At 35.2% G+C, this 19,565-nt stretch overlaps 1 protein-coding gene across 2 annotated transcripts; it reads left to right on the forward strand.

The window, feature by feature from the left end:
• The first annotated feature begins 2,446 nt into the window (after positions 1-2,446).
• On the forward strand, positions 2,447-17,562 carry LOC117113880 (tripartite motif-containing protein 2-like). Of its 2 annotated transcripts, none has more exons than XM_033257346.1 (3): positions 2,447-2,591; positions 9,339-9,748; positions 10,511-17,562. In XM_033257346.1, exons 2-3 carry the CDS (start codon positions 9,368-9,370, stop codon positions 12,839-12,841), a joined length of 2,712 nt encoding a protein of 903 aa, XP_033113237.1. In that variant the 5' UTR covers positions 2,447-2,591; positions 9,339-9,367; the 3' UTR covers positions 12,842-17,562. The 2 variants fall into 2 exon arrangements, with proteins under 2 accessions (XP_033113237.1, XP_033113239.1); XM_033257348.1 differs by lacking the exon at positions 2,447-2,591 and adding an exon at positions 5,800-5,934.
• The last annotated feature ends 2,003 nt before the right edge of the window (positions 17,563-19,565 follow it).

The following is a 19,565-nucleotide window of genomic DNA, read 5'->3' on the forward strand; positions in this document are numbered from 1 at the left end:
GTATCATCAAAAGCAGTATAATTTTTCACAAGATTTTAGCGAAGTTTTTGCTAAACTCCGTGCCAAACCTACACAGAGATCGCAAATCGCGAACATAACTGCGTCTTATTTATTATTATTATTAAACTATTGTTTTCCAAAAATATATGAATATATCTCTGATCAATTATACAAGAGAAAAAGAAAAACAGTTTCAATAAGTTGCACATACTTTATAAAACTAACTATAAATAAATAAATAACTTTCTATTGTATCACTTAAAAAATCTCAGGGTCCAACATTGCTTGTTTGCGGCAAGTTGCATAAGATTTTCAAGATCTTTTAAGTTTTTTAATTTTAGGCTATGATGACTTAAATCGTTTTGTAGTAGTGTCAAGAGATTTGATCTATGTCTACCAACTCGGCTACGAGCATGACATGTAAGTGAAGACTTAAGTGATTGAATGGCCGGTGAAAATTCAGTGGTTCTCAAGACGGGATCTATTTATTCGATTTGAAAGTGGTTCAGTATTAGTGATCTCGTATAGTGAAATATTGCTGATAATTTTTGGGTAGTGTATGTTTAAGATTTTCCTAAGGTGTTTGCGATGACATACGTCAATTTTTTCAAAACATTTGGGCGTTGTTGCCCAACTTGAACAATTATATAAAAGAATAGAAACAACAAGTGCATCATAAACTAATATTTTACGTTTTAAATATATGTTACTGTTTTTCCACGCTTTCCGGTACTTATCAAATGCAATGTTAGCAAAAATAATTCTTTTTTCAATGTTTTTGTCAGTGTTAATTATTGAACCAAGTAATTTGTGAGTTTTCCATTCAGTTTTCTCTCATCGTCTATTGAAAGGTAAGAAAATCGGTTTTCTCTTCGTTAACGAAAAGACGCAATTTTTAAAGTTCTTCAGTAATTATCGGTAAAGTACTTTTAAGTTCTTCAATGCTACACTCTTTTATTTTATCAAGGTCATCAGCATAAATAGTTTCGAGAGGTACTGTAAGTGATTGCAAGAGATTGGAGGATGAGGCTCGCTTAAAATAGAATGTAATTCAATTAATGCTCTTGCAAAATTGAGTGTGAACAGTTTGCCTGATAACTGTCTCCTTGAAAGGACCCGACTGCGTCGCCATCGGGAACCAGAGTAAATGGTAGTTCAAGTCCCTAATAATTTTCAGTAGAATAGGGCCTAGTCTAAGTGTCTCATGTCTTGGAGTGGCGGCTGAACACCCCCGTAAGATATGCAAGCTCCCCGGGGCTTAAACGTTTCATCCGAAACGGTGCGCTATTGTAACTTGTATTTCAGCCCTCCAGCTGAAACCAAGGGTGGCGCCCAGCCCCCCCCCCCTTGTCGGGGTGGGCTGGTCCGTCAGGGAGAAAAAGCACAATTCGTCTACTTATTAGTAGACTCTAAAATCGATTAAATAAGCCTCTGAAACCCGGAAATTGTCAAAATATACCTTCGAAATATTTGTGTGATTCACCGTACAGGTAATACTTCAACATGCCATAGTATAGTAGGCCTATGAATTATTTTAAGAGATTGAAAGAGATCCGTTCAAAATTCATTGATTTGTTAGATAGGCCTGACTTCCTAGTGCATTTAATAATTCCCTTATTAATAATGCTGAAATAGTTTATAGTTAGTCGGTCAGTCTATTTTATCTGACTGACGAGATAATCAATCAATCAATCAGTCAGTCAATCAAAATTTGCCATGTAACAACATCTATCAAATAACTGTTTTAATTAGTTTATTATCTTATCTAGGCTTTTTATTTTTATTTTTCTAAAGCAAGATTATATACCACCACTGGGTTGTCTGCTGGTGCATTGATATTCAAAGTAACATACAAGAATGAACTATTATTATTATTACTATTGAGATAACAACTACCGTACTGTATCTATCTAAAAACATGAAAAAATCCTGTTTTTTCCAATAACATAAGACATGCGGGCAAAGATGATAAACTACCAGTATTCATTTTTTGTATTGAGCCTTATAGAAAGTACTGAAGAGAAGAATACAAATATAAAAATAACATATTTATCAGAAAAAAATTTCATCAAAACGGTCAAAGTCGGTATGGGTATATGAAGGTCATAACTGAGACCACACTGAAATGAGGTAACCCAATACCATCGGACCGGTACTTAAACGTATCATTCACACTTGTATAAGTAGTAATATTTACAAATTGTCAAAGAATATCGGTGTTACATTACAATTATGATATAAAATAATAATTAATTTATGAATACGATACTAATCATATAATATAATATAATTTTATTATAGGAATTTAAATAATTAAAATCAGTAATAGGTAATGTGCCTAAACAGGTGTAAATAAAATCTACATAACGTATTTATGCAAATCAGGCAGACTGTTCAAACAGGAGTATGCCATTATGTGTTGCCACTCCCCCTGAGCACTTTTCAATTCTGTGGAAATGGGAAATCCCAGGCGTTGGCTTACTGCGTGTGTTTTATTCTCATTTTTTACATACAGCTACAAGGTCCAAATAGTTTGAATGAACAATATTGTAGAAAAGATACTGAAATAACTTACCATTGAAGAAATACAGGTAATTTGTTGCGTCTGTGTATATTATTAAGCTTTTAGTTTATAGCCTATGGTTTTCTGTTTCTAGGCCTAGCCAGTTTAGGCCCTAGCTAGTGACGTGCTTGAATGAAGTAAGCTTCTGGTCGCCGCTTTTAGGTCGCTACTGTGTATGTAAATTAGGCTTAGCTAGCCTATTCAGATTATATATTCATGCAGCCTATGCTATTATTAAGGCTGTAGTTTAATGTTTAGTCTGACACTAATCTAAGTAAGATTAAAAATGATGAAAACCATTTTTATAAAAAAATTTTCTTGAAGTTAAATCCGCTTAATAATAAACAGTGAACAGGCTCGACTAGGTAGGCCTACCTAGGCCCTAGTAGTACTAGTAGTAGGCCTAGGGCATAGGCCTAGGCTAGGCCTTTATAATATAAGAATCTCGGACCTGCCTGGTATAGACAATAAACAACAACTCCCTGGATGGTATAGTCTAGTCTTAGGCCTTTACTGAATGTGAACTGGCCTAGGTAGAGCTACAAAAAGCCACAGAGACCAACTGGCAACTGCTGCCCGCAAAAGATTTTGATCTGGCCCTCGCAACATTGCTAAAAAAATTAGTTCTTTTTCAGCAGTAGGCCTAGGCTAGGGCCTAGCGCTTAACCCTAGCCTACTTACTTTTATAGAATAAGTGTTTCTGTTAGTGTTAAATAGAAACATGACCACCAAATCTTGCTTGGCATTGTTAATAATACGAGTCTAGCTATGCATGGAATAGACCTTAGGGGTCTATAGTATAGAGTATTGACATAGGGAGTGGGACTGATGGAGAGAGGATAGGAGATTGTGCTGACAGGGTTCGGATGCGTCTGTTTTGTCTCTAACTTGTCTTTTTTGTACTGCAAACTTGACTTTCTCTTCAAGCTTACTTACCATTATATCTCGCCATTCTGCCAAGAAGAAGATTACAGAGAACCATGGTTGTTTAATGGATTTTAAACCATTTGACAGCTTACACAATATTGTGTTTTCAGTCGGACTAAAAAAAATATAATAATAGGCCCACGCCAAACCACAACCGTTATGACAGCGTAAAATCAGTGATAAACGGACTCCACTGGCAGAGTCTTGAGAAAAGGCGACAAGTAGGTAGCCTCAGTCTCCTTTTCAAAATTTAATAGTTATCTGTTCATCGACATCTCTACAGAATTGCTTACTCAAATGAAACCATCTGCAACCAGACAATATCACCCACGTAAGTTCCAACCGTTGCCATGGCGGATTGCTCTATACCGCCACTCATTCTTTCCACACACAATTGGCTGGTGGAATAACTTCTCTGGCGGAGCCTTCACTGAACAATCTTCCCTGGAGTTCGAGGTCCCTCCCAGAACACATTTAATGGAGAAGTCATGTTTTACTCGCACTAAAGTTAATTTTTCCTGCACATGTTTTTGTTTCTTTCTCTATGTCCCGTCTGTTTCCCGTGTCATGCACACTTAAGCATTTTTATTCCTCGATGTCAATTCCCAACCGAGAGACCCTTTCGTGTACTAGACGTAAATGTAAACGTAAACAGGGAATAAACATTAACTGGGGATGCTGATATATGATGTGATGTCTAACCACTGGCAGTGCCAGCGGTAGATCTTGGGAGCAGGCTCGGGGGAATGTCATTCTGTTGAAAACACTGCTTTGAAAATGTATTGTACACCCTGAAAGTGCCATTTTTTAAAAATTTCTTAACAAAATTTCTTTACAAAACAATTGCCTATCATATCAGAGTTGATGTTTAGAACCAATGGGTCTGTTGGAAGACTTGAAGGCCTATAACAAATTGGGTGGGGCAGACATTAAAAAAAATTGGAAGTATACTATTTATTTTGGCCGAATACTTAGACTACTCCGGTCGATGGGTTGACATAAAATATATATTCTGAGATTATTGAATGATGTGGTATACTGTAGGCCTACACAAAAAACTGTTAATTCAAAAGCAAAGCCAGCATACTATTAAGCTGAATGTTTCAGTTTAAATTCTTTTAATTATACTGATATATTACCATAAAGTAATTATACTGTACTTTCACTCTAAATTCATTGCAACTTCCTGAATATGGGCGAGTTGAATGGCCAATAAAGTAGTGCTGGTTGTAACAGCGCACCGCCTATGGTTCTGGTGGTTGTACACTTCTTCTCGGATAAGGCCATGTACCCTTATCCGAGTAAAAATCAACCACAAATTTAAAAATAACAAAGAATGTAAAAACAATGTACCCGCAAAAGACATTCAGTTCTTTTATAAGTCCTTGTTTTTGTTTTCTTTTTGTTAAAATATGGCAGCGTAAAAACAATTTACACAAGAGACAACATTCAAATCGTAAGCAGATAATTAGGATCTTTCAATATCTCAGGAAACCCTCACAAACAAACACACCCATACATCCAATAATAACTTATCTTATAATGAGTTTTTATATATGCAGTTGACATGTTACATTTGAGGTAAGAATGAAAATTTTTACATTTGTAGGCAAAATGTTTTTGCATTTGTGGTTATTTTTACATATTGTGGTTGACAAGTCCCCCTACAGTTCAAATTAATGAATCCGACACTTTTTTGTATATTAATATACAAAAACCGAATGGCTGAGTGGTTAAAGCAGGGGCACCGCAACTTACAGCCATATTGGCGCTGGTTCTGATGGCACGCTCGCCTATGGTTCCAGAGGTGGAACAAGTCTTCTTGGATAAGGACATACGCGCTGATATTCATGAAATAGCGTTATTATAAATGATATTATGCAGTAGTATTAGGACCCGTATATACTAGTGTTCAGTATTTTCTGCATACATAGACTCCTGTTTTTCCAAATTTCAAAAAATTCTAGTTAGTCAATTGAATTATATATAGCCATTATTAAACAATATACAGCCGATGACACGGATACTTGGTTAGTATAGTACGTCTATTTCAACTTATTTAAGTAGTGACACTACAAGTTTACGAACTCAATCTCGCTATGACGTCATGATTGTAACTGCAGTCATATCAACAGGCTTATCATTTCTCTACCCTGGACTATTGATAGATTTTATTACCAAACTTACTCTGAGTGTAAGGAAAAGCGATTAACTGCCATCGTAACCTTTAGCACTTATATGGTAATGAGAGCCCATAAGGCCAGATTTAGAGACCACAAGGTGATAAGAATATAGATATATCATATCATATAGATATAGAGAAACTATTGAAGAGAACACATAGAGAAACCCTTGAAGAGAACAGATATAGAGAAACTATTTAGTATCAGTTAACATCATATAAAATCAGAGAAGAAAACTTAAGGTATCCAACCCGCAATGAGGTATGATTTAACTTTAATAATCCCATATTTTACTTTGTCTATTATATTGTATAGGCTATTATAGTATTGAGATGGCTTCTTTACAGTAGACCCAGGGACACTATAACAACTCCCTGAGTAGACCTATGTTATATATGCTTAGTTTAAAACGCTTAAATATAAATGTTTAGGAAACTATATTACTGTTGTTCATTTTATAGTTTTTACGGTGTCAAGGAGAAATAAAGATACACCCATTACAAAGGACTATTGCTTTATGTGGATGCCTGTAGTTATAATGATAATAATAAATTAAGTAGATCCCCTTTTTGTTTGTGAAATAAAAATGCAAGCTAATGTTTTGTGTGTGCTTCCTATCTCCCTAGTAAGTTAGATGGTAGTATTTCCACTCACAATAGCATGTTGCAATACTACTTGCCCAAAAGTGCAATTCAAAAAGAGGAGAAAAATAGTATTGTACTGTACAGTGCATGCAAAGAGACTAGATTAGGGTCACTGTTTTATGTTTATTTTATTTGCTTTTCATGCATACATCAGAAGCCTATGAGTCGATAATATTTTTATGAAGGTTAGCACAAAATATGTGGGCCTATGGTTATGATTACCCGGATAAATTGAAACACTTTTTATGATGATTAATTTTCAGTGGAAGATTTTCAAAGTTTAAAAAAAAAGTGGAGAAAAAGAGAAATTATATTTAAATTTAAGTCTGAGAGTGCCATAATCATAAATTTCTTACCTCAGCCCCAACCATGTTGGGCTGTGATGGTCTACAACCTACAGTACATCTGTGAAACACCTTTCCTGGGGCCCCACTATTTCAAATTCCTGAACCCGCCACTGTATTTTGAAAATGTAGTGTGGAAATAAATGTTAATTGCATTTCTTAAAATCAATTAGATAAGACTTACAGAAGTCTAGAACGCTTCTCAAGACTTCCTTATTTTGCCATCCCCCCCACCACTTTCAACCACTGATCGACACGCTTGAACATTATTATGAATTATTTTAGCGTTATATTTTCAGTTGTTTTATAAGTCAATCACCTTGTTATCTCATAACCATTATGCCTTTCTAGGCCATGCCTATACGACAGTCTAGGATTTATTCGCTTTAACCAGTGCCATAGAGTGAGATTGTTAGGTTCACTGAGTGCATTCATAATAATAATAATAATAATAATAAGCTAAGCGGGAAAAAGAAATGAAATGACTTAAAATAAACAAATCAAACAATTGTTTAAACACAAAAATATCTAAACTAGACTTAAGTCTTAAACTTAATTACACTAAACAAACTCGAACAAAACAAAAACACTATAGTTTATGTAAGAAAATCCCACATGAGCTGTGACATTCATCAGAATTTTCTCCATTTACTTTAGTTATATGAACATGGTTTTGTAAGGTAGTTATAGAACTATTTAATAACACTTTCATGAAAATTGAAATATTAAAGTTTATTGATTAGAATGTTATGGTTTTCATAGCTTGGCCTAGCAATGAAATTCCATCACAGTTTAAACTGTAGTAAAATCACCCCAGCTTTCAGTAGCAGATTCAAGGGGTGTCTAGCTGGCCCGGGCCCCCCTAGATTTTGCCAAATTATATAAAAAAAATGGGGAAAATATATAATTATCAAATTTACGTTGGAAAGTGTGAGGTTTCATAATCATAAGTCCACAAAACAACATGATTTGTGGTCCCTTTATCTGTGAAAATCCCTCTCTGTGCCCCCTCTATTTTGAATCATTGGATCCGCCAGAGTGGCTTTGAGCTTTTTGCACACAAGACGCAAAAAGCTCATATATTCTAGAGGATTAGATAACCAATTTCACAGATTTCTGAGGAGGAAATTTGACAAATATAAGGCCAAAAAAATTAAATTGTTTGTTTGCCTCCTCCACCAGCCCCTAACTCACTGAAAAAAATAGGGGCGGAAAAAAAAAAAAAAAACTTAAAAGGTTACTTTTTAGCTTTTTTCTTTACAAATTAAAAAAAAAAGTGAGTGAATTTATCTTTACTTTTTGCCAGATGCCCTACAAATTAGTCTAAAATTGTTGTCTGATGTAAGATATTGCCATTCTAGGCATCTGTGGGATATTTTTATTCCATCTGATGAAAAAAATAAGTAAATAAAAAACGAAACTTTTTTCACCCGCCCCTATTTATCATTTTTGAAAAAAGAAGGGTAAACAAACAATTTATTTTATTTGGCCTAATGCTGTATAAATTTGAAAAAAATTACATTTACAACATTACATTATTACATTTACTGTACATGGATTACCAACTTAGGATCTAAAATAGCAAACATAGAAATGAAAAAAAGACCAACCAATTTTTGCTGCGAAGCACCCAATTCATATTCTTGACAGCAATTTGACCTCTGAAAGGTCATTGTTTGTCAAAAAACAAGTGCCTAAGACAACTGAAAAGCGGAGTTTCCTTCTTTTGTTCTGCCGGGTAAAATCAATTACTTTAGGCGACGTTTGTAGACTAACCTACTTGTACCAACGTCCTCATGTCGCGCTAGCCTTATCCTACTCTATGCCTAGACTAGCTAGGATGGTATAGGCCTAGCCTTGAAGGGGCGAAGGTCCCAATGAAAAACAACGTCGCTCTTTGATAGCTAACATTATTTAACATCACAATAATTCATTATTAGACCTATAGTTGTTTTTTGAATCGTACTCCACAAATCTCAGCCGATACCTCGCACAACTCGCTAACGTCTCTATCTATTGTCGTGACGTCATGGCTCGCTGGCTCACACTTGTGATATGTCTAGCACTTGTGAACAAATAACACGCTGGCTCGCACTTTGGCAACACTCGCCCCTAGAAAACCCGCCCTTGGAAACTTTCCCCATAAAAAAATGTACACTTCCTAGACCATACAGTCTTCAAAATAAAAATTGTAAACTTTGGTAATCCACTACATTTTCCACATACATAGAAATTTTTGAAACTTTATTTAAAAAAACCTAAACCATAATTCACCACTATAGACACTTTTTGACAAATATGAAAAATTACGACTTTGTTACCCAATGAGAAGTGTTCTAATATAGACAATGGGTCATTTCTCATATTATTTGTTATATTTTTAGTATTCATTATTTTCACTTGACTCGCATAAGTAATTTTGTTCGAAGAACATTAGTATGCAGTTGTACTTAGCAGCACTTCACTTGCAATAATAATAATAATTTTAAGTTTTAATAACCACAGTGTTTGTTGAACTTTTTTACCAAACTTAACAAAAGTTTTTTGTGAAAATTTGATGTGTTGCGCAAATATGGGCGTACATTTGACGCATGATTGTAAGCAAACTAGAATAAATATAGGGTCAATCCTTTGGTTCAGATGCATGTATAAAACAGATACTTATTTCAATTTTCAGATAAAAGGAAAGGAGAAAAGACATCCAACATGGCTGCATGTTCTGAAGGCATGGGGAGCTCCCCATCCTCATTGGAGGATTCTGACAGCATAGCAAACACTTTAGATGAAACATTCCTGCAGTGCCCAATCCATTTGGAACGCTTCATAAATCCTAAAATGCTGCCTTGTCTTCACTCGGTTTGTTACGATTGCTTGGAACAATGGGTTGAGAAGAAGGATGGAATTCTTGAGTGCCCGGAATGCCGCAAAGAGCACCCCATCCCAAATGATGGCCTCAAAGGTTTACCGGATAACTTCCATGTGAATAATCTCATTGAGTTCCTTCAGAAGGTCGGCGGTAAAAGTCGGGGAAATGTTGAAGGAGAAAGTGCAACTCATACTTGTGGTCTTTGTAAGAAGAGTGATGAGGTAATGTACATGTACTGTAGCTGAAAGTTTTCTATTTTAAATTCATTTTACCTTATTTATGTTTTCACACAAATCGTTATTTAAATTAATTTTGTTGACAGGTCATAGAATTACACATTAAAAGGCACATCGTAATGTAAAGCATTGCGATTGCACTTTTAGTGATGCAGCAGTGGATTACACATGCAAACACACACAACACACATGCACAAAAGACGAAGTATTGTCAAAAAAAATAAGTCAAATTAACAGATAGTGTGAGAGAAAAATACAAACTTAAAAATATGGATAATAGAACCATAATTTAATTGTAATGACAGCAAAAGATCAAAATATTTTAGGCAGTGTGGGAGGAAATAAAAATAATCACTTTTTTTCCCCTTTTCATTAAAATCAGATTTTTGTTTATAGCCTAACTCAAATAATTTCTATGTCAATCTTATTTTACGTGCCAAATTGTTGTGTTTTCAGTTAGTTAATCAAATTTTATCTAAGTCAAACAATTTTGCATTGCCATTTTGGATTTGACGTAGGCAAATTAAACTGTATTTCGAAAATCATTGAACATAATTATATCAAATTTGAAAAGTGAAACTTCAAACTGATGATGAGATTTCCAGGATAACCTATTTAAGCTATTTTTATTGGGTCTTATACCCTAATGATTGCTTACTGTGTGAATCCACATGTGGTAATGTGCATTAGTGGAAAAATGTATTAATTTTTGGTGGTTTTTTTGTTTTGTTTTTTAACCTTTCTTAGGTAGAACTGTGGTGTATTGACTGTGCTTTTTACTTGTGTACCACCTGTATACCAATCCACAATACAATGGCCGGTGACCATGATACCCTTCCTATTGAAGAATTTGACAAACTCAGCGACTCTCAGAAGATTCATCTGAAGCCAGTGTACTGTAACAAGCACCCAAAATTTAAAGTGGAATATTTCTGCAAAACCTGTGAATTGCCTGTTTGCCAAAAGTGCACCATTGTGCAACACAAGGCTCCAGATCACAACCTGGAAGAGATAGAGGATACGTACAACAAGATGTCCCAAGCTCTTAAAGAGCAGATTACCAAGGCAAACAAAAAGAAAGATTCAGCCAATAGAGCACTAGATACAATGCAGCATGTACAGGAAGAACTCCAAGAGCAACATATTCAGGCATTGGAGGATGCAGAGAACCATGTGGAGTCCCTCAAAGCAATGTTAGACATGAACATGACCATCATGCGGATGGAAATTGAACAAGACTACCAGAAGAAGGAAGCGGTACTTGAAGAGTGGCGGAGTAAAATCAAATTTTTTTCAAAAGAAATTACAGAGGGAGTTTATTTTGCTGAGAATTTACTAAAGTTTGGTAACTTTATGACTGTTACTACCACCTCCAAGCAAGCATCAGTGTGTTTGAAGTCATTGATCACTGAACACATACCAAAGCAAGCCAAGTATGATTTCAAAGTACAGTTCTTTCCAAATGAAGAATTTTTTGATCAAATAAAAGAGGCGAGTCTTGGAAGTGTTGAGAAACAAAACACATTATTAGAGAAAGCTAAGGATGCAACCTGTCCAAGGAATAAAAAGAAAGGCAGTAAAGATGCAGGTGTACATGAAGAGCAGGCTGGAGGAGACGATCAGGAAAATTTGGACCCAGATTCTGAAGACGGTGATAAGTCTAAATCCGGGGAACCATCAAATGGTGCAAAGAATAAGCGTAAACCAAAGACTAGAGGAAAGAAGAAGAAAAAGCCATCCGTTGCAGATGTTCCAGATGATGGTGTTGAAGAGGTTTCTGATGCTGAGTCTACAACTTCTGATGTCAGTTTCATATCAGATGCCTCAGGTTTGACTTCTTATTCCAAGTCATTCATAATAAATGCCAATCCTAAAAAACCATGTATAATCAGTAAAGAAATCCATCTCAGACTGTTGATGAAAAATGAAAACAATCAACCCGTAAAAGATAGTGCTCGTAACAGGACGATACTGGTTGAGATAGAACGGCCAAGTAGCGGCGGAAAGCGGGAAGTTATAAATGTTCGAGACAGAGGGAGTGACCAGTGTCATATAAAGTTTACGCCATCTGATATTGGCACTCATAAAGTGTTTGTCAGGATCAATGGGGAAACCATTAAACGTTATCCATTTAGCTTGAATGTTTCTACAGGGATGAAAAGCACTTCATCAGATTCCATGATATCTGGTGCTAAAGCTCCTTCCAGCCCTTTAAGAAAGAAACATGGCCATCCAGCTCCTGTCCCTCTCCTCTCTATTCCACTTTTGCCATCTTCAATTGCCGTAGATGCTAAGCTCAGAGAACCTTTGGACGTGGCTGTACTTGGTGATGGACGCTTGGTTATAACCAATCGCTCCAGCAGAAGAGTTGCTGTGTTAGACAGTAAAGGAGATTTCTCACATAATGTGTCTGTGCCCCAAAGTGATGAAAGCCCCTTCAATCCAACTGGAATCACAGCAGACCCAACTAGCAGTAATGGTTTCTATGTTACGGATGCAGAGAAACGCAAATTCTATCACCTTGATGCAGACAACAACCTGAAAGGGAATTTCTTTTCATCTGATCTGCAAACTCCAATGGGGATAACAACCCATAAAAGTAGGATTTATATCGTTGATCACAAGGGTGTAAATGTGAAGGTATTCTCTACCTTAGGCTGGCTTCTCAACATAATTGGCAGGGCCCCTCACAACATCTTCAAACAACCTTGGTTTGTAGCAGCCAATAGCAGAGGTTATCTAATCATTTGTGATTCTGGTGAGAGCAATGTAAAGATTGTGAATGAGATGAGTCAGGTCCTGCATGTTTTTCCGGTCATGAACAAAGGGAGACCTACTGGGTTCCCCACTGGAGTTGCAGTTGCACCTAATGATAATATTATCATTAGTAGCACTCCCAAAGATGGACCACCAATGATCTTTGAGTACAGTCCTGTGGGAAAGTTTATAAGGTCAATAAATTTCTCTGGCGACAAACTCAAGCTTCCTCGTGGAATGGCTATTGCGAGACGTGGCAACCGGACCATTCTCTATGTGGTAGATATGCATGGAAACTGTGTACGTCAGGCAGAATTGTAAAACAGATAAATATTGTTCATATTATAATAAATCCTCTAAATGTAAAATTGTTATTGCTAAATCAGCTTAAGTAAAAGCAGCGGATTCAATTGCATTATTGGTGTCAATTTAAATAATTGATTATTAAACTTTCAGTAATTGGATATTTCTAGTCCAAAATAAAGAAGTTGTTACAATAAGTTTTGGAGATAATAATAGTAATAGTTTAGGCTGTTTTTGCCCAAATCAAAATCAAAATCAAAATCAAATTTATTTCACTTGTAACATAGATTACATACACAATTCAATCAAGTAAATGTAACAAAAAAAAAAGCAAGCAAGGGTTGCTGAGTGGGCATAAGCCCATATAAAAAACTCCCCTATACAGGTTAATTTAATTAATAGAAGATAAGCAGTAAAACTACACGAAACAATTAAACTATATAGAAACTTAAAGACTTAGATGTTGAATTAATTAAATAACTTTAAAATATAACAGAACATAAATGAATTGCCAACAAAAATTCACTTTATATGTGAATACTTATACTTAGGCCTAATTAACAAAATTATATAATAAATAAATAAATAAATAAAGATAAATAGACAAATGAATAAAAAAAAATAAAAATAAATAAAATATAAATTTAAATAAAATATAAATTAATTATAAAAATTTCACTTTATATACAGGATGTGAAAGTCAGCTTACTTAGGCCTAGTAACAATGACGATAATAAATTAAATTGAAAATAACTAAAGTCTATACAAAATCAAGGTAAATACAACAAAAGCCTGTGGAATATATTTAGGAGTTACAGTTATTTAATTAAAATGATATTATCTAAAGGCAAATCTAAAATCTAAAGGTCCACTGTATGGTTGTAGGTCCTTTCATTGTTATCTGCTCTTTTCATTACCTGCTTTTGCTTTGTTATCATTACCATTGTTATTTTGTGGATATTTAAATAGTAATGAACAGTGTCTTAATGGATAATTCTACTATCTGATATGATTATTTGACATATGGCACAATGGATGTGGTTAATTAAGTTTCACGTCAGGCTTTGAATCACATACTGTATGCTTGGAAAGAGAGCTTTCTTCTCATTTTCTAGGAGTGTAAAATAGCTGCCTAGTAGAATGTTGTAACCTTGAATGTAATGGTCTGCAATCCACTGACTACATCACTAGGAATCCTCCCCAGGGAACTAAGGTAGTTGTAACCTTGCTTCCCAATGGATGTAGTGGTTTGTATGCAATGACAGAATCCACTGCTATATCAGTAGGAATTCTTCCCATGGAATTGAGGTTGTTGTAACCTTGCTTCCCAATGGAGTTAAGGATGTAGTTGTCTGTATGCAATGATATTATTCACTGCCATATCACTAGGAATATGCCCCAGGGAACTGAGGATTTTGCAACCTTGAATGTAATGGTCTGTATTCAATTCATTGCTCACAATGGATATTTCCCAGGGAGAAGTATGCAATGGTCTGTATGCGATGATGCAATTCATTGCTACATCTCTATTAATACTCCCCAGAGGACTGTGTATGTTGCTTGTTGTGCATGATATTTGCTTGGTATGGACCAATATCAACAGGTACAGTAATAACATTGTAACTAAGATTTAAAAAAAAAATGAAAACTATGAGAACACAGCATTATTAATAATACAGTGTTTACCGGTGAGTAAGTTGGGAGGCTACTTCAGAAAATGTGTATCTTTCGTAGCACATCTTATTGTAGTTTTCTGTCTTGTGATTCCCATGGCAGTTTCATGGTAGTAAAACTTTTTGTGCAAGAGGTTCAGTTTGTTGGAAATTCTTGTGCAGGAGATGGCCGATGTCCAAGAGACTTATGCCACTCATAGTAGACTTGAGGCCCCAGTTATACATGGACCTAATTGTTGTAGTTTTAGTTGAAATCAATAAGGAATTTTTAGAATACTACTGTAACAAAAAACAGACTGCCTCCCTATAACACAAACTGTACAGGTTGTTGACAACCAAGCTTCTTACAGTAAAACACTGGTACACAATTTCTTGCTCTTTTGCATCCACATACATTGCATAATAGGAGGTGTTTTTTGTGATGATTTTGTGTATTGTGGCAATGCATGTCCTTTTAACAAAGGACTCTAATTGTGTTATGTACAGATAGTGTCAAATCTGTGTTAAATCAAAGCTGAAATGCTGTAAACTTTTTCTCTGTAAAATTATTTATATTTTTGTGATATATGATAGTGTGCAAAATCAGTAATTACTGTATTAATAATGTAAAGCATATACATTTCCACAATAAGATTGCCCTCCCTCACTGTACAGAGTGGTTGAACTGTAGTGTTTCAATCTTTCTCCTTTCCTGTACAGAGTGATTGGACCAGATGTAGCGTTCCAATCTCTCTACCTTGAGGTCAGGGTTTACCTGACTCAGGTGCGGATCCAGTGGGGGAGGGGGGTGGCCATGAGGGCCTGTGCCTCCTGTCGGTCAAGCCGAAAGATAAAAAAAGATGGAGAAAAATTTGAGTTAAAGAGAGGAAAAGGGAGTGAACCCATGAGTTGAGTGGCGATCCAGCATTGGGAGAAAGGAGAGCTCGATTGTTTACCACTTGCATACCACAGACATAAAAAGACGTAATTGTGTCTAGCAAAATACAGAATACCGTTATTTATGATTGGTGTTCTTGGACATTCCAAACGCAAATATGTTGCATTTTAAATTTGTCCTGTGAGACAGTGGGTTGACTTGGAGTTGGTGGAGGGGTATGCTCTTGCACCAATAAATACTAGAAAAAAATGAGGGAAAAATGTTAGGCCTACATAGAAGAGTATAACAGAATTGCAAATAGTTCCCTCTCCCGAAACCCTTCTACAGCGCTTGACCCACATCAATTTAATGTTGATTATGCAATGAACCTGGCATTTGTTGCAAATCAAGTTGTACTAGTTGTATTGCCTGAAAGTTAGTATTTGCACTCATTTTTGCATTCAATTTTAAAAAGATGTTTGGTTTCAAAGTTGAAAACATTATTATTGTCTATTGCCATACACAAGGTACTGTAGTGTACATACATCTATCCTTGACAAAAGACGAGAAACACAGTATACATAGCATCCCAGTATGCGTAGCATTCCAGTATGCGTAGCATTCCAGTAGTGGTTATGTTATGCTGTGGTGTGACTATAGTTCTACCGAGTGGAATATTCTGAAAGTTCGGCCACTCTCAGAGTTGGTTTCTTTCAAGGTTGTAACAAATTTAGTTTACTTCTAAAAATTCCATTTTGTGTTTCATTTTGTATTTAGCCCCAGTCTAATCTGGGTAATCAAAATACGGGTGGTAGTACCTCATAGCCCAGACTGGACGATGATACAACTGTATCCCCAGTCTACTCTCGATAATCTAAATACTGGTCGAGTGAGCCTACATAACAGTAGACCAGGTGGCTTATAATATTGACTTGCTTCACTTATTTATATGCTCGTCTGGACCAATTACAGCAGAGGCATATCTAGAGTATTTACATAAAGTACTGATGAAGGAGGGAAACGATGGAAATTGAGTATAATTGTTTTGCTCGGCATATTTCCAGGAGGGGGTGCAAACTCTTTGGAGGCTTTTCCCCCTACACCCATCCTTAAATACGCGCTGCTGTAATTGAGTATACCAATTGTATCATTATTGGTCAGAACAATGACTTTATCATATATAAAAGTATATGATTAAATGTATTACTTCATCAAGTGGAGTTGTAGCTAGTTGGTGGCTAAGATGCTTGCTGTCCATGTCAAGCATACTGGGTTCAACCCTATCAAACAGCAGCAATATTTCTTGCAACAAAAAATAGCAATGCACTCCTTAAACCTTGTAATTAAACAGCCTTGCCACTGAACGTGAAAGAAATATTCAAGTATTTAATTCATCAAATTCGCATTCAAGTTTATGCTACATTGATGTTTACATTAAGAAGTACAGTATTGTTTGTTATTCCAACTTACTTATTGTGTTTTTTTCACAAAGATGGACTTTCTTATGTCAAAGCACCGAGTTTATTCTGTTGTAGAAAATAATACTATCATCATCCTGAGAGTTCTCATTTAATGACTGGATTTGGTTAGATATTCACTCTGATCTCCAGCTGTTTTGCATCCTTCTCTCACCCAAGATACATGAACACATGTGGAACAAATCCCAAATTTGATTTTGTCTTTCATTAGCCTGTTCTTTAGCAGCTGAAAATAATATTATGTTTTGCAATATTAAAAGAATTTGATTTTATGTGTACAGTAGTCTGTAATGCTAACCATTATTACAATAGAAAAAAAACCATTTGAATTTAAATATTATTGTAAGGCTATGTCCACACTATCACATTCTGTGACAAAAATATGGGGACATCACACAAATTTGTCACATAAAATATGATAGTGTAAACAGACCTTAAAGAGGAGGAAAATATTTTCTTTTAGAAATGTAAACTCTTTTGGTGTTAAAATGTTTAAAAAAATTATTAGAAACATCAAAATACTAAGAATAAAAGATGTACTGACTGTGTTAAAAAAAACTTGCCGAATTATTAACAGTATTGGAAAAAAATATTCTAAACAGAAATATGAGTTGTTAAAATGAATAAATGTTTAAATCATATGGTATTTGATGTTGATTAACCTAATTAAAAGAAATAATTGTGAAACCTCTGCTGCAATGACTCCAATAAACTTGTAAATGTTGAAAAAAATTGCCTCTAGTACTTTAATTTGTTTACAGTGTTGTTAAATGGTCAATAAAGTTGATTATAAATCCTATATAGTACACGAATGATGTTACAAATGCACGGCGTGAACATAGAAAACTGGAACGCAGGTGGAGGAAAACTTGAACTATTTCTGATCGGGACAAGTATTGTGAACAGAATATTAAGGTTAATAAGCTAATAAGAAACTGCAAGACTAGTTTCTTCAAAAAAACTAATGCTACATCAAAGAATATGTACAGTATTCTTTACTCTCTTTTAAACATCAAGAAACATCTTCAAGATAACAAACTTAATGAAACTTACCAGTCTGCATATAAATCATCACATAGCACAGAAACTGCCCTTATACATGCTAAAAATGATATTTTAATTCAACTTGATAAAGGAAAATCAATGTGTTAGTTCTGCTTGATCTTTCCTCTGCATTCGATAGGCCCAGACCATGACATCCTTGTCAATCGAATGAGGAGGGAATTTGGTATTACAGGCTCTGCCTTAAATTGGTTTACTAGTTACCATCAGGACTGTTTTAGTAGAGTTTGTGTACTCGGCAAATACTCTGAAAACCATGTTTTACGTTACAGGGTACCTCAAGGGTCTGTTGTAGGTCGGCATGTGCCCAAACTGTTGCAGATATCAGGCGTTTTGCGGTAGCTTATATATATGCAGATGATATACAATTATATGTTAGATTTGAACTCTAGGTCAGAGAATGATATATCTGCTGCTAAGTATAAACTTGCAAAATGTATTTCTGATGGTTAGTAACAAGTTAAAACTTAACAGCTCGAAAATGGAGCTTTTCTTTAATTCAGCTAATACTTCTGCGGCCACACTTATTCGGGAGTTGCATTGGTTACCTGTCCAGCAGAGAATTGAGTATAAGAACTTGGTGCATGTGTACAATTGCCTGCACAACTCAGCTCCTGTCTATCTGAGTGACCTTATTTCTAAGTATTACTCGGGTAGACAAGGGCTTCAATCCACCTAAGACCATACTCATCTCGCCATTCCAAAAACAAAACGATCTTTTGGAGATAAGTCATTTTCTGTTCTGGGGCCAAGACTATGTAACAATTTAGTAAATAGTGTTCGCAAGGCTTCTAATGTGCAATTTTTAAAAAAACTTAAGACGCACCTTTTTTCTCCTAATCCATAATGTTTTGTCTTATTTCCTATGTGCTTCAATTGTATGATAATGTATATTTATAAAAAAAATCTATTTTTGTACATCACTTGGAAAAGTGTTCTTTAAATCCATATAATAATAGAATAATGTTTGTCATGAAAGAATATTACATACTCCAAGAAATTAAATAAATGCCATCATGCTAGGATTCAGTATTTCATCGTCATCAAGAATAACAATTTATCCATTTTGTATGCTGTCATTACCAAAAGTATTATTTTGTATTCAATAGACTGTGCTGTATGTCAATTTTACAACATGTAGTGCCATTCCATCTTTTGTGAGGCTCCCCTACACTTGTGAAGCTATTCCATTAATAAATAACTAACATATGTTGATTGTTCCTATGAGATATGATTCCATAGTTGACACATTCCATATGGCATGACAGTGATGACATACCAAATGACATGTTCCCACACAATAATACTGTATGTCATAAAGCATTGAAATCCAGTAAATATTAAAATGGAAGTGCCCTGTTATGTTCCTTGTTTTGGTCATATGAATGTAGAGAAGACATTAATATTCTTTAACTTCAGAAATTGTGTATATAAAGCAATACAAAATTGTGTTTTAATCAGTTATGGGGACGTGTGGTTCACTAGGACCTTAGTGGATTGTCCCTACCCCTTGATACTACATAGTTTAATCAGGGTGGTTTACATAGGTCACTAGCCCAAAAATGTATGCCTACTGTATTATTTGTGGTGTTGTAGCTTGTGCAGTAACAAAATTGAATGGCACATAAATAGTACATGGTAATAATAACTAATAATTTCCAGTTGTTGTAGAT

This window comes from Anneissia japonica, unplaced genomic scaffold (assembly GCF_011630105.1).
Source record: "Anneissia japonica isolate Jap-2015-1 unplaced genomic scaffold, ASM1163010v1 scaffold1417_len1240632_cov203, whole genome shotgun sequence".
Lineage (NCBI taxonomy): Eukaryota > Metazoa > Echinodermata > Crinoidea > Comatulida > Comatulidae > Anneissia > Anneissia japonica.

What these genes read in the sequence shown, in the direction of transcription:
- LOC117113880 (XM_033257346.1), top strand. Translation starts at nt 9,368, where the DNA reads ATGGCTGCATGTTCTGAAGGCATGGGGAGCTCCCCATCCTCATTGGAG. An exon ending in TTTGTAAGAAGAGTGATGAG is followed by an intron (nt 9,749 to 10,510) that starts GTAATGTACATG and finishes AACCTTTCTTAG; the next exon opens with GTAGAACTGTGGTGTATTGA.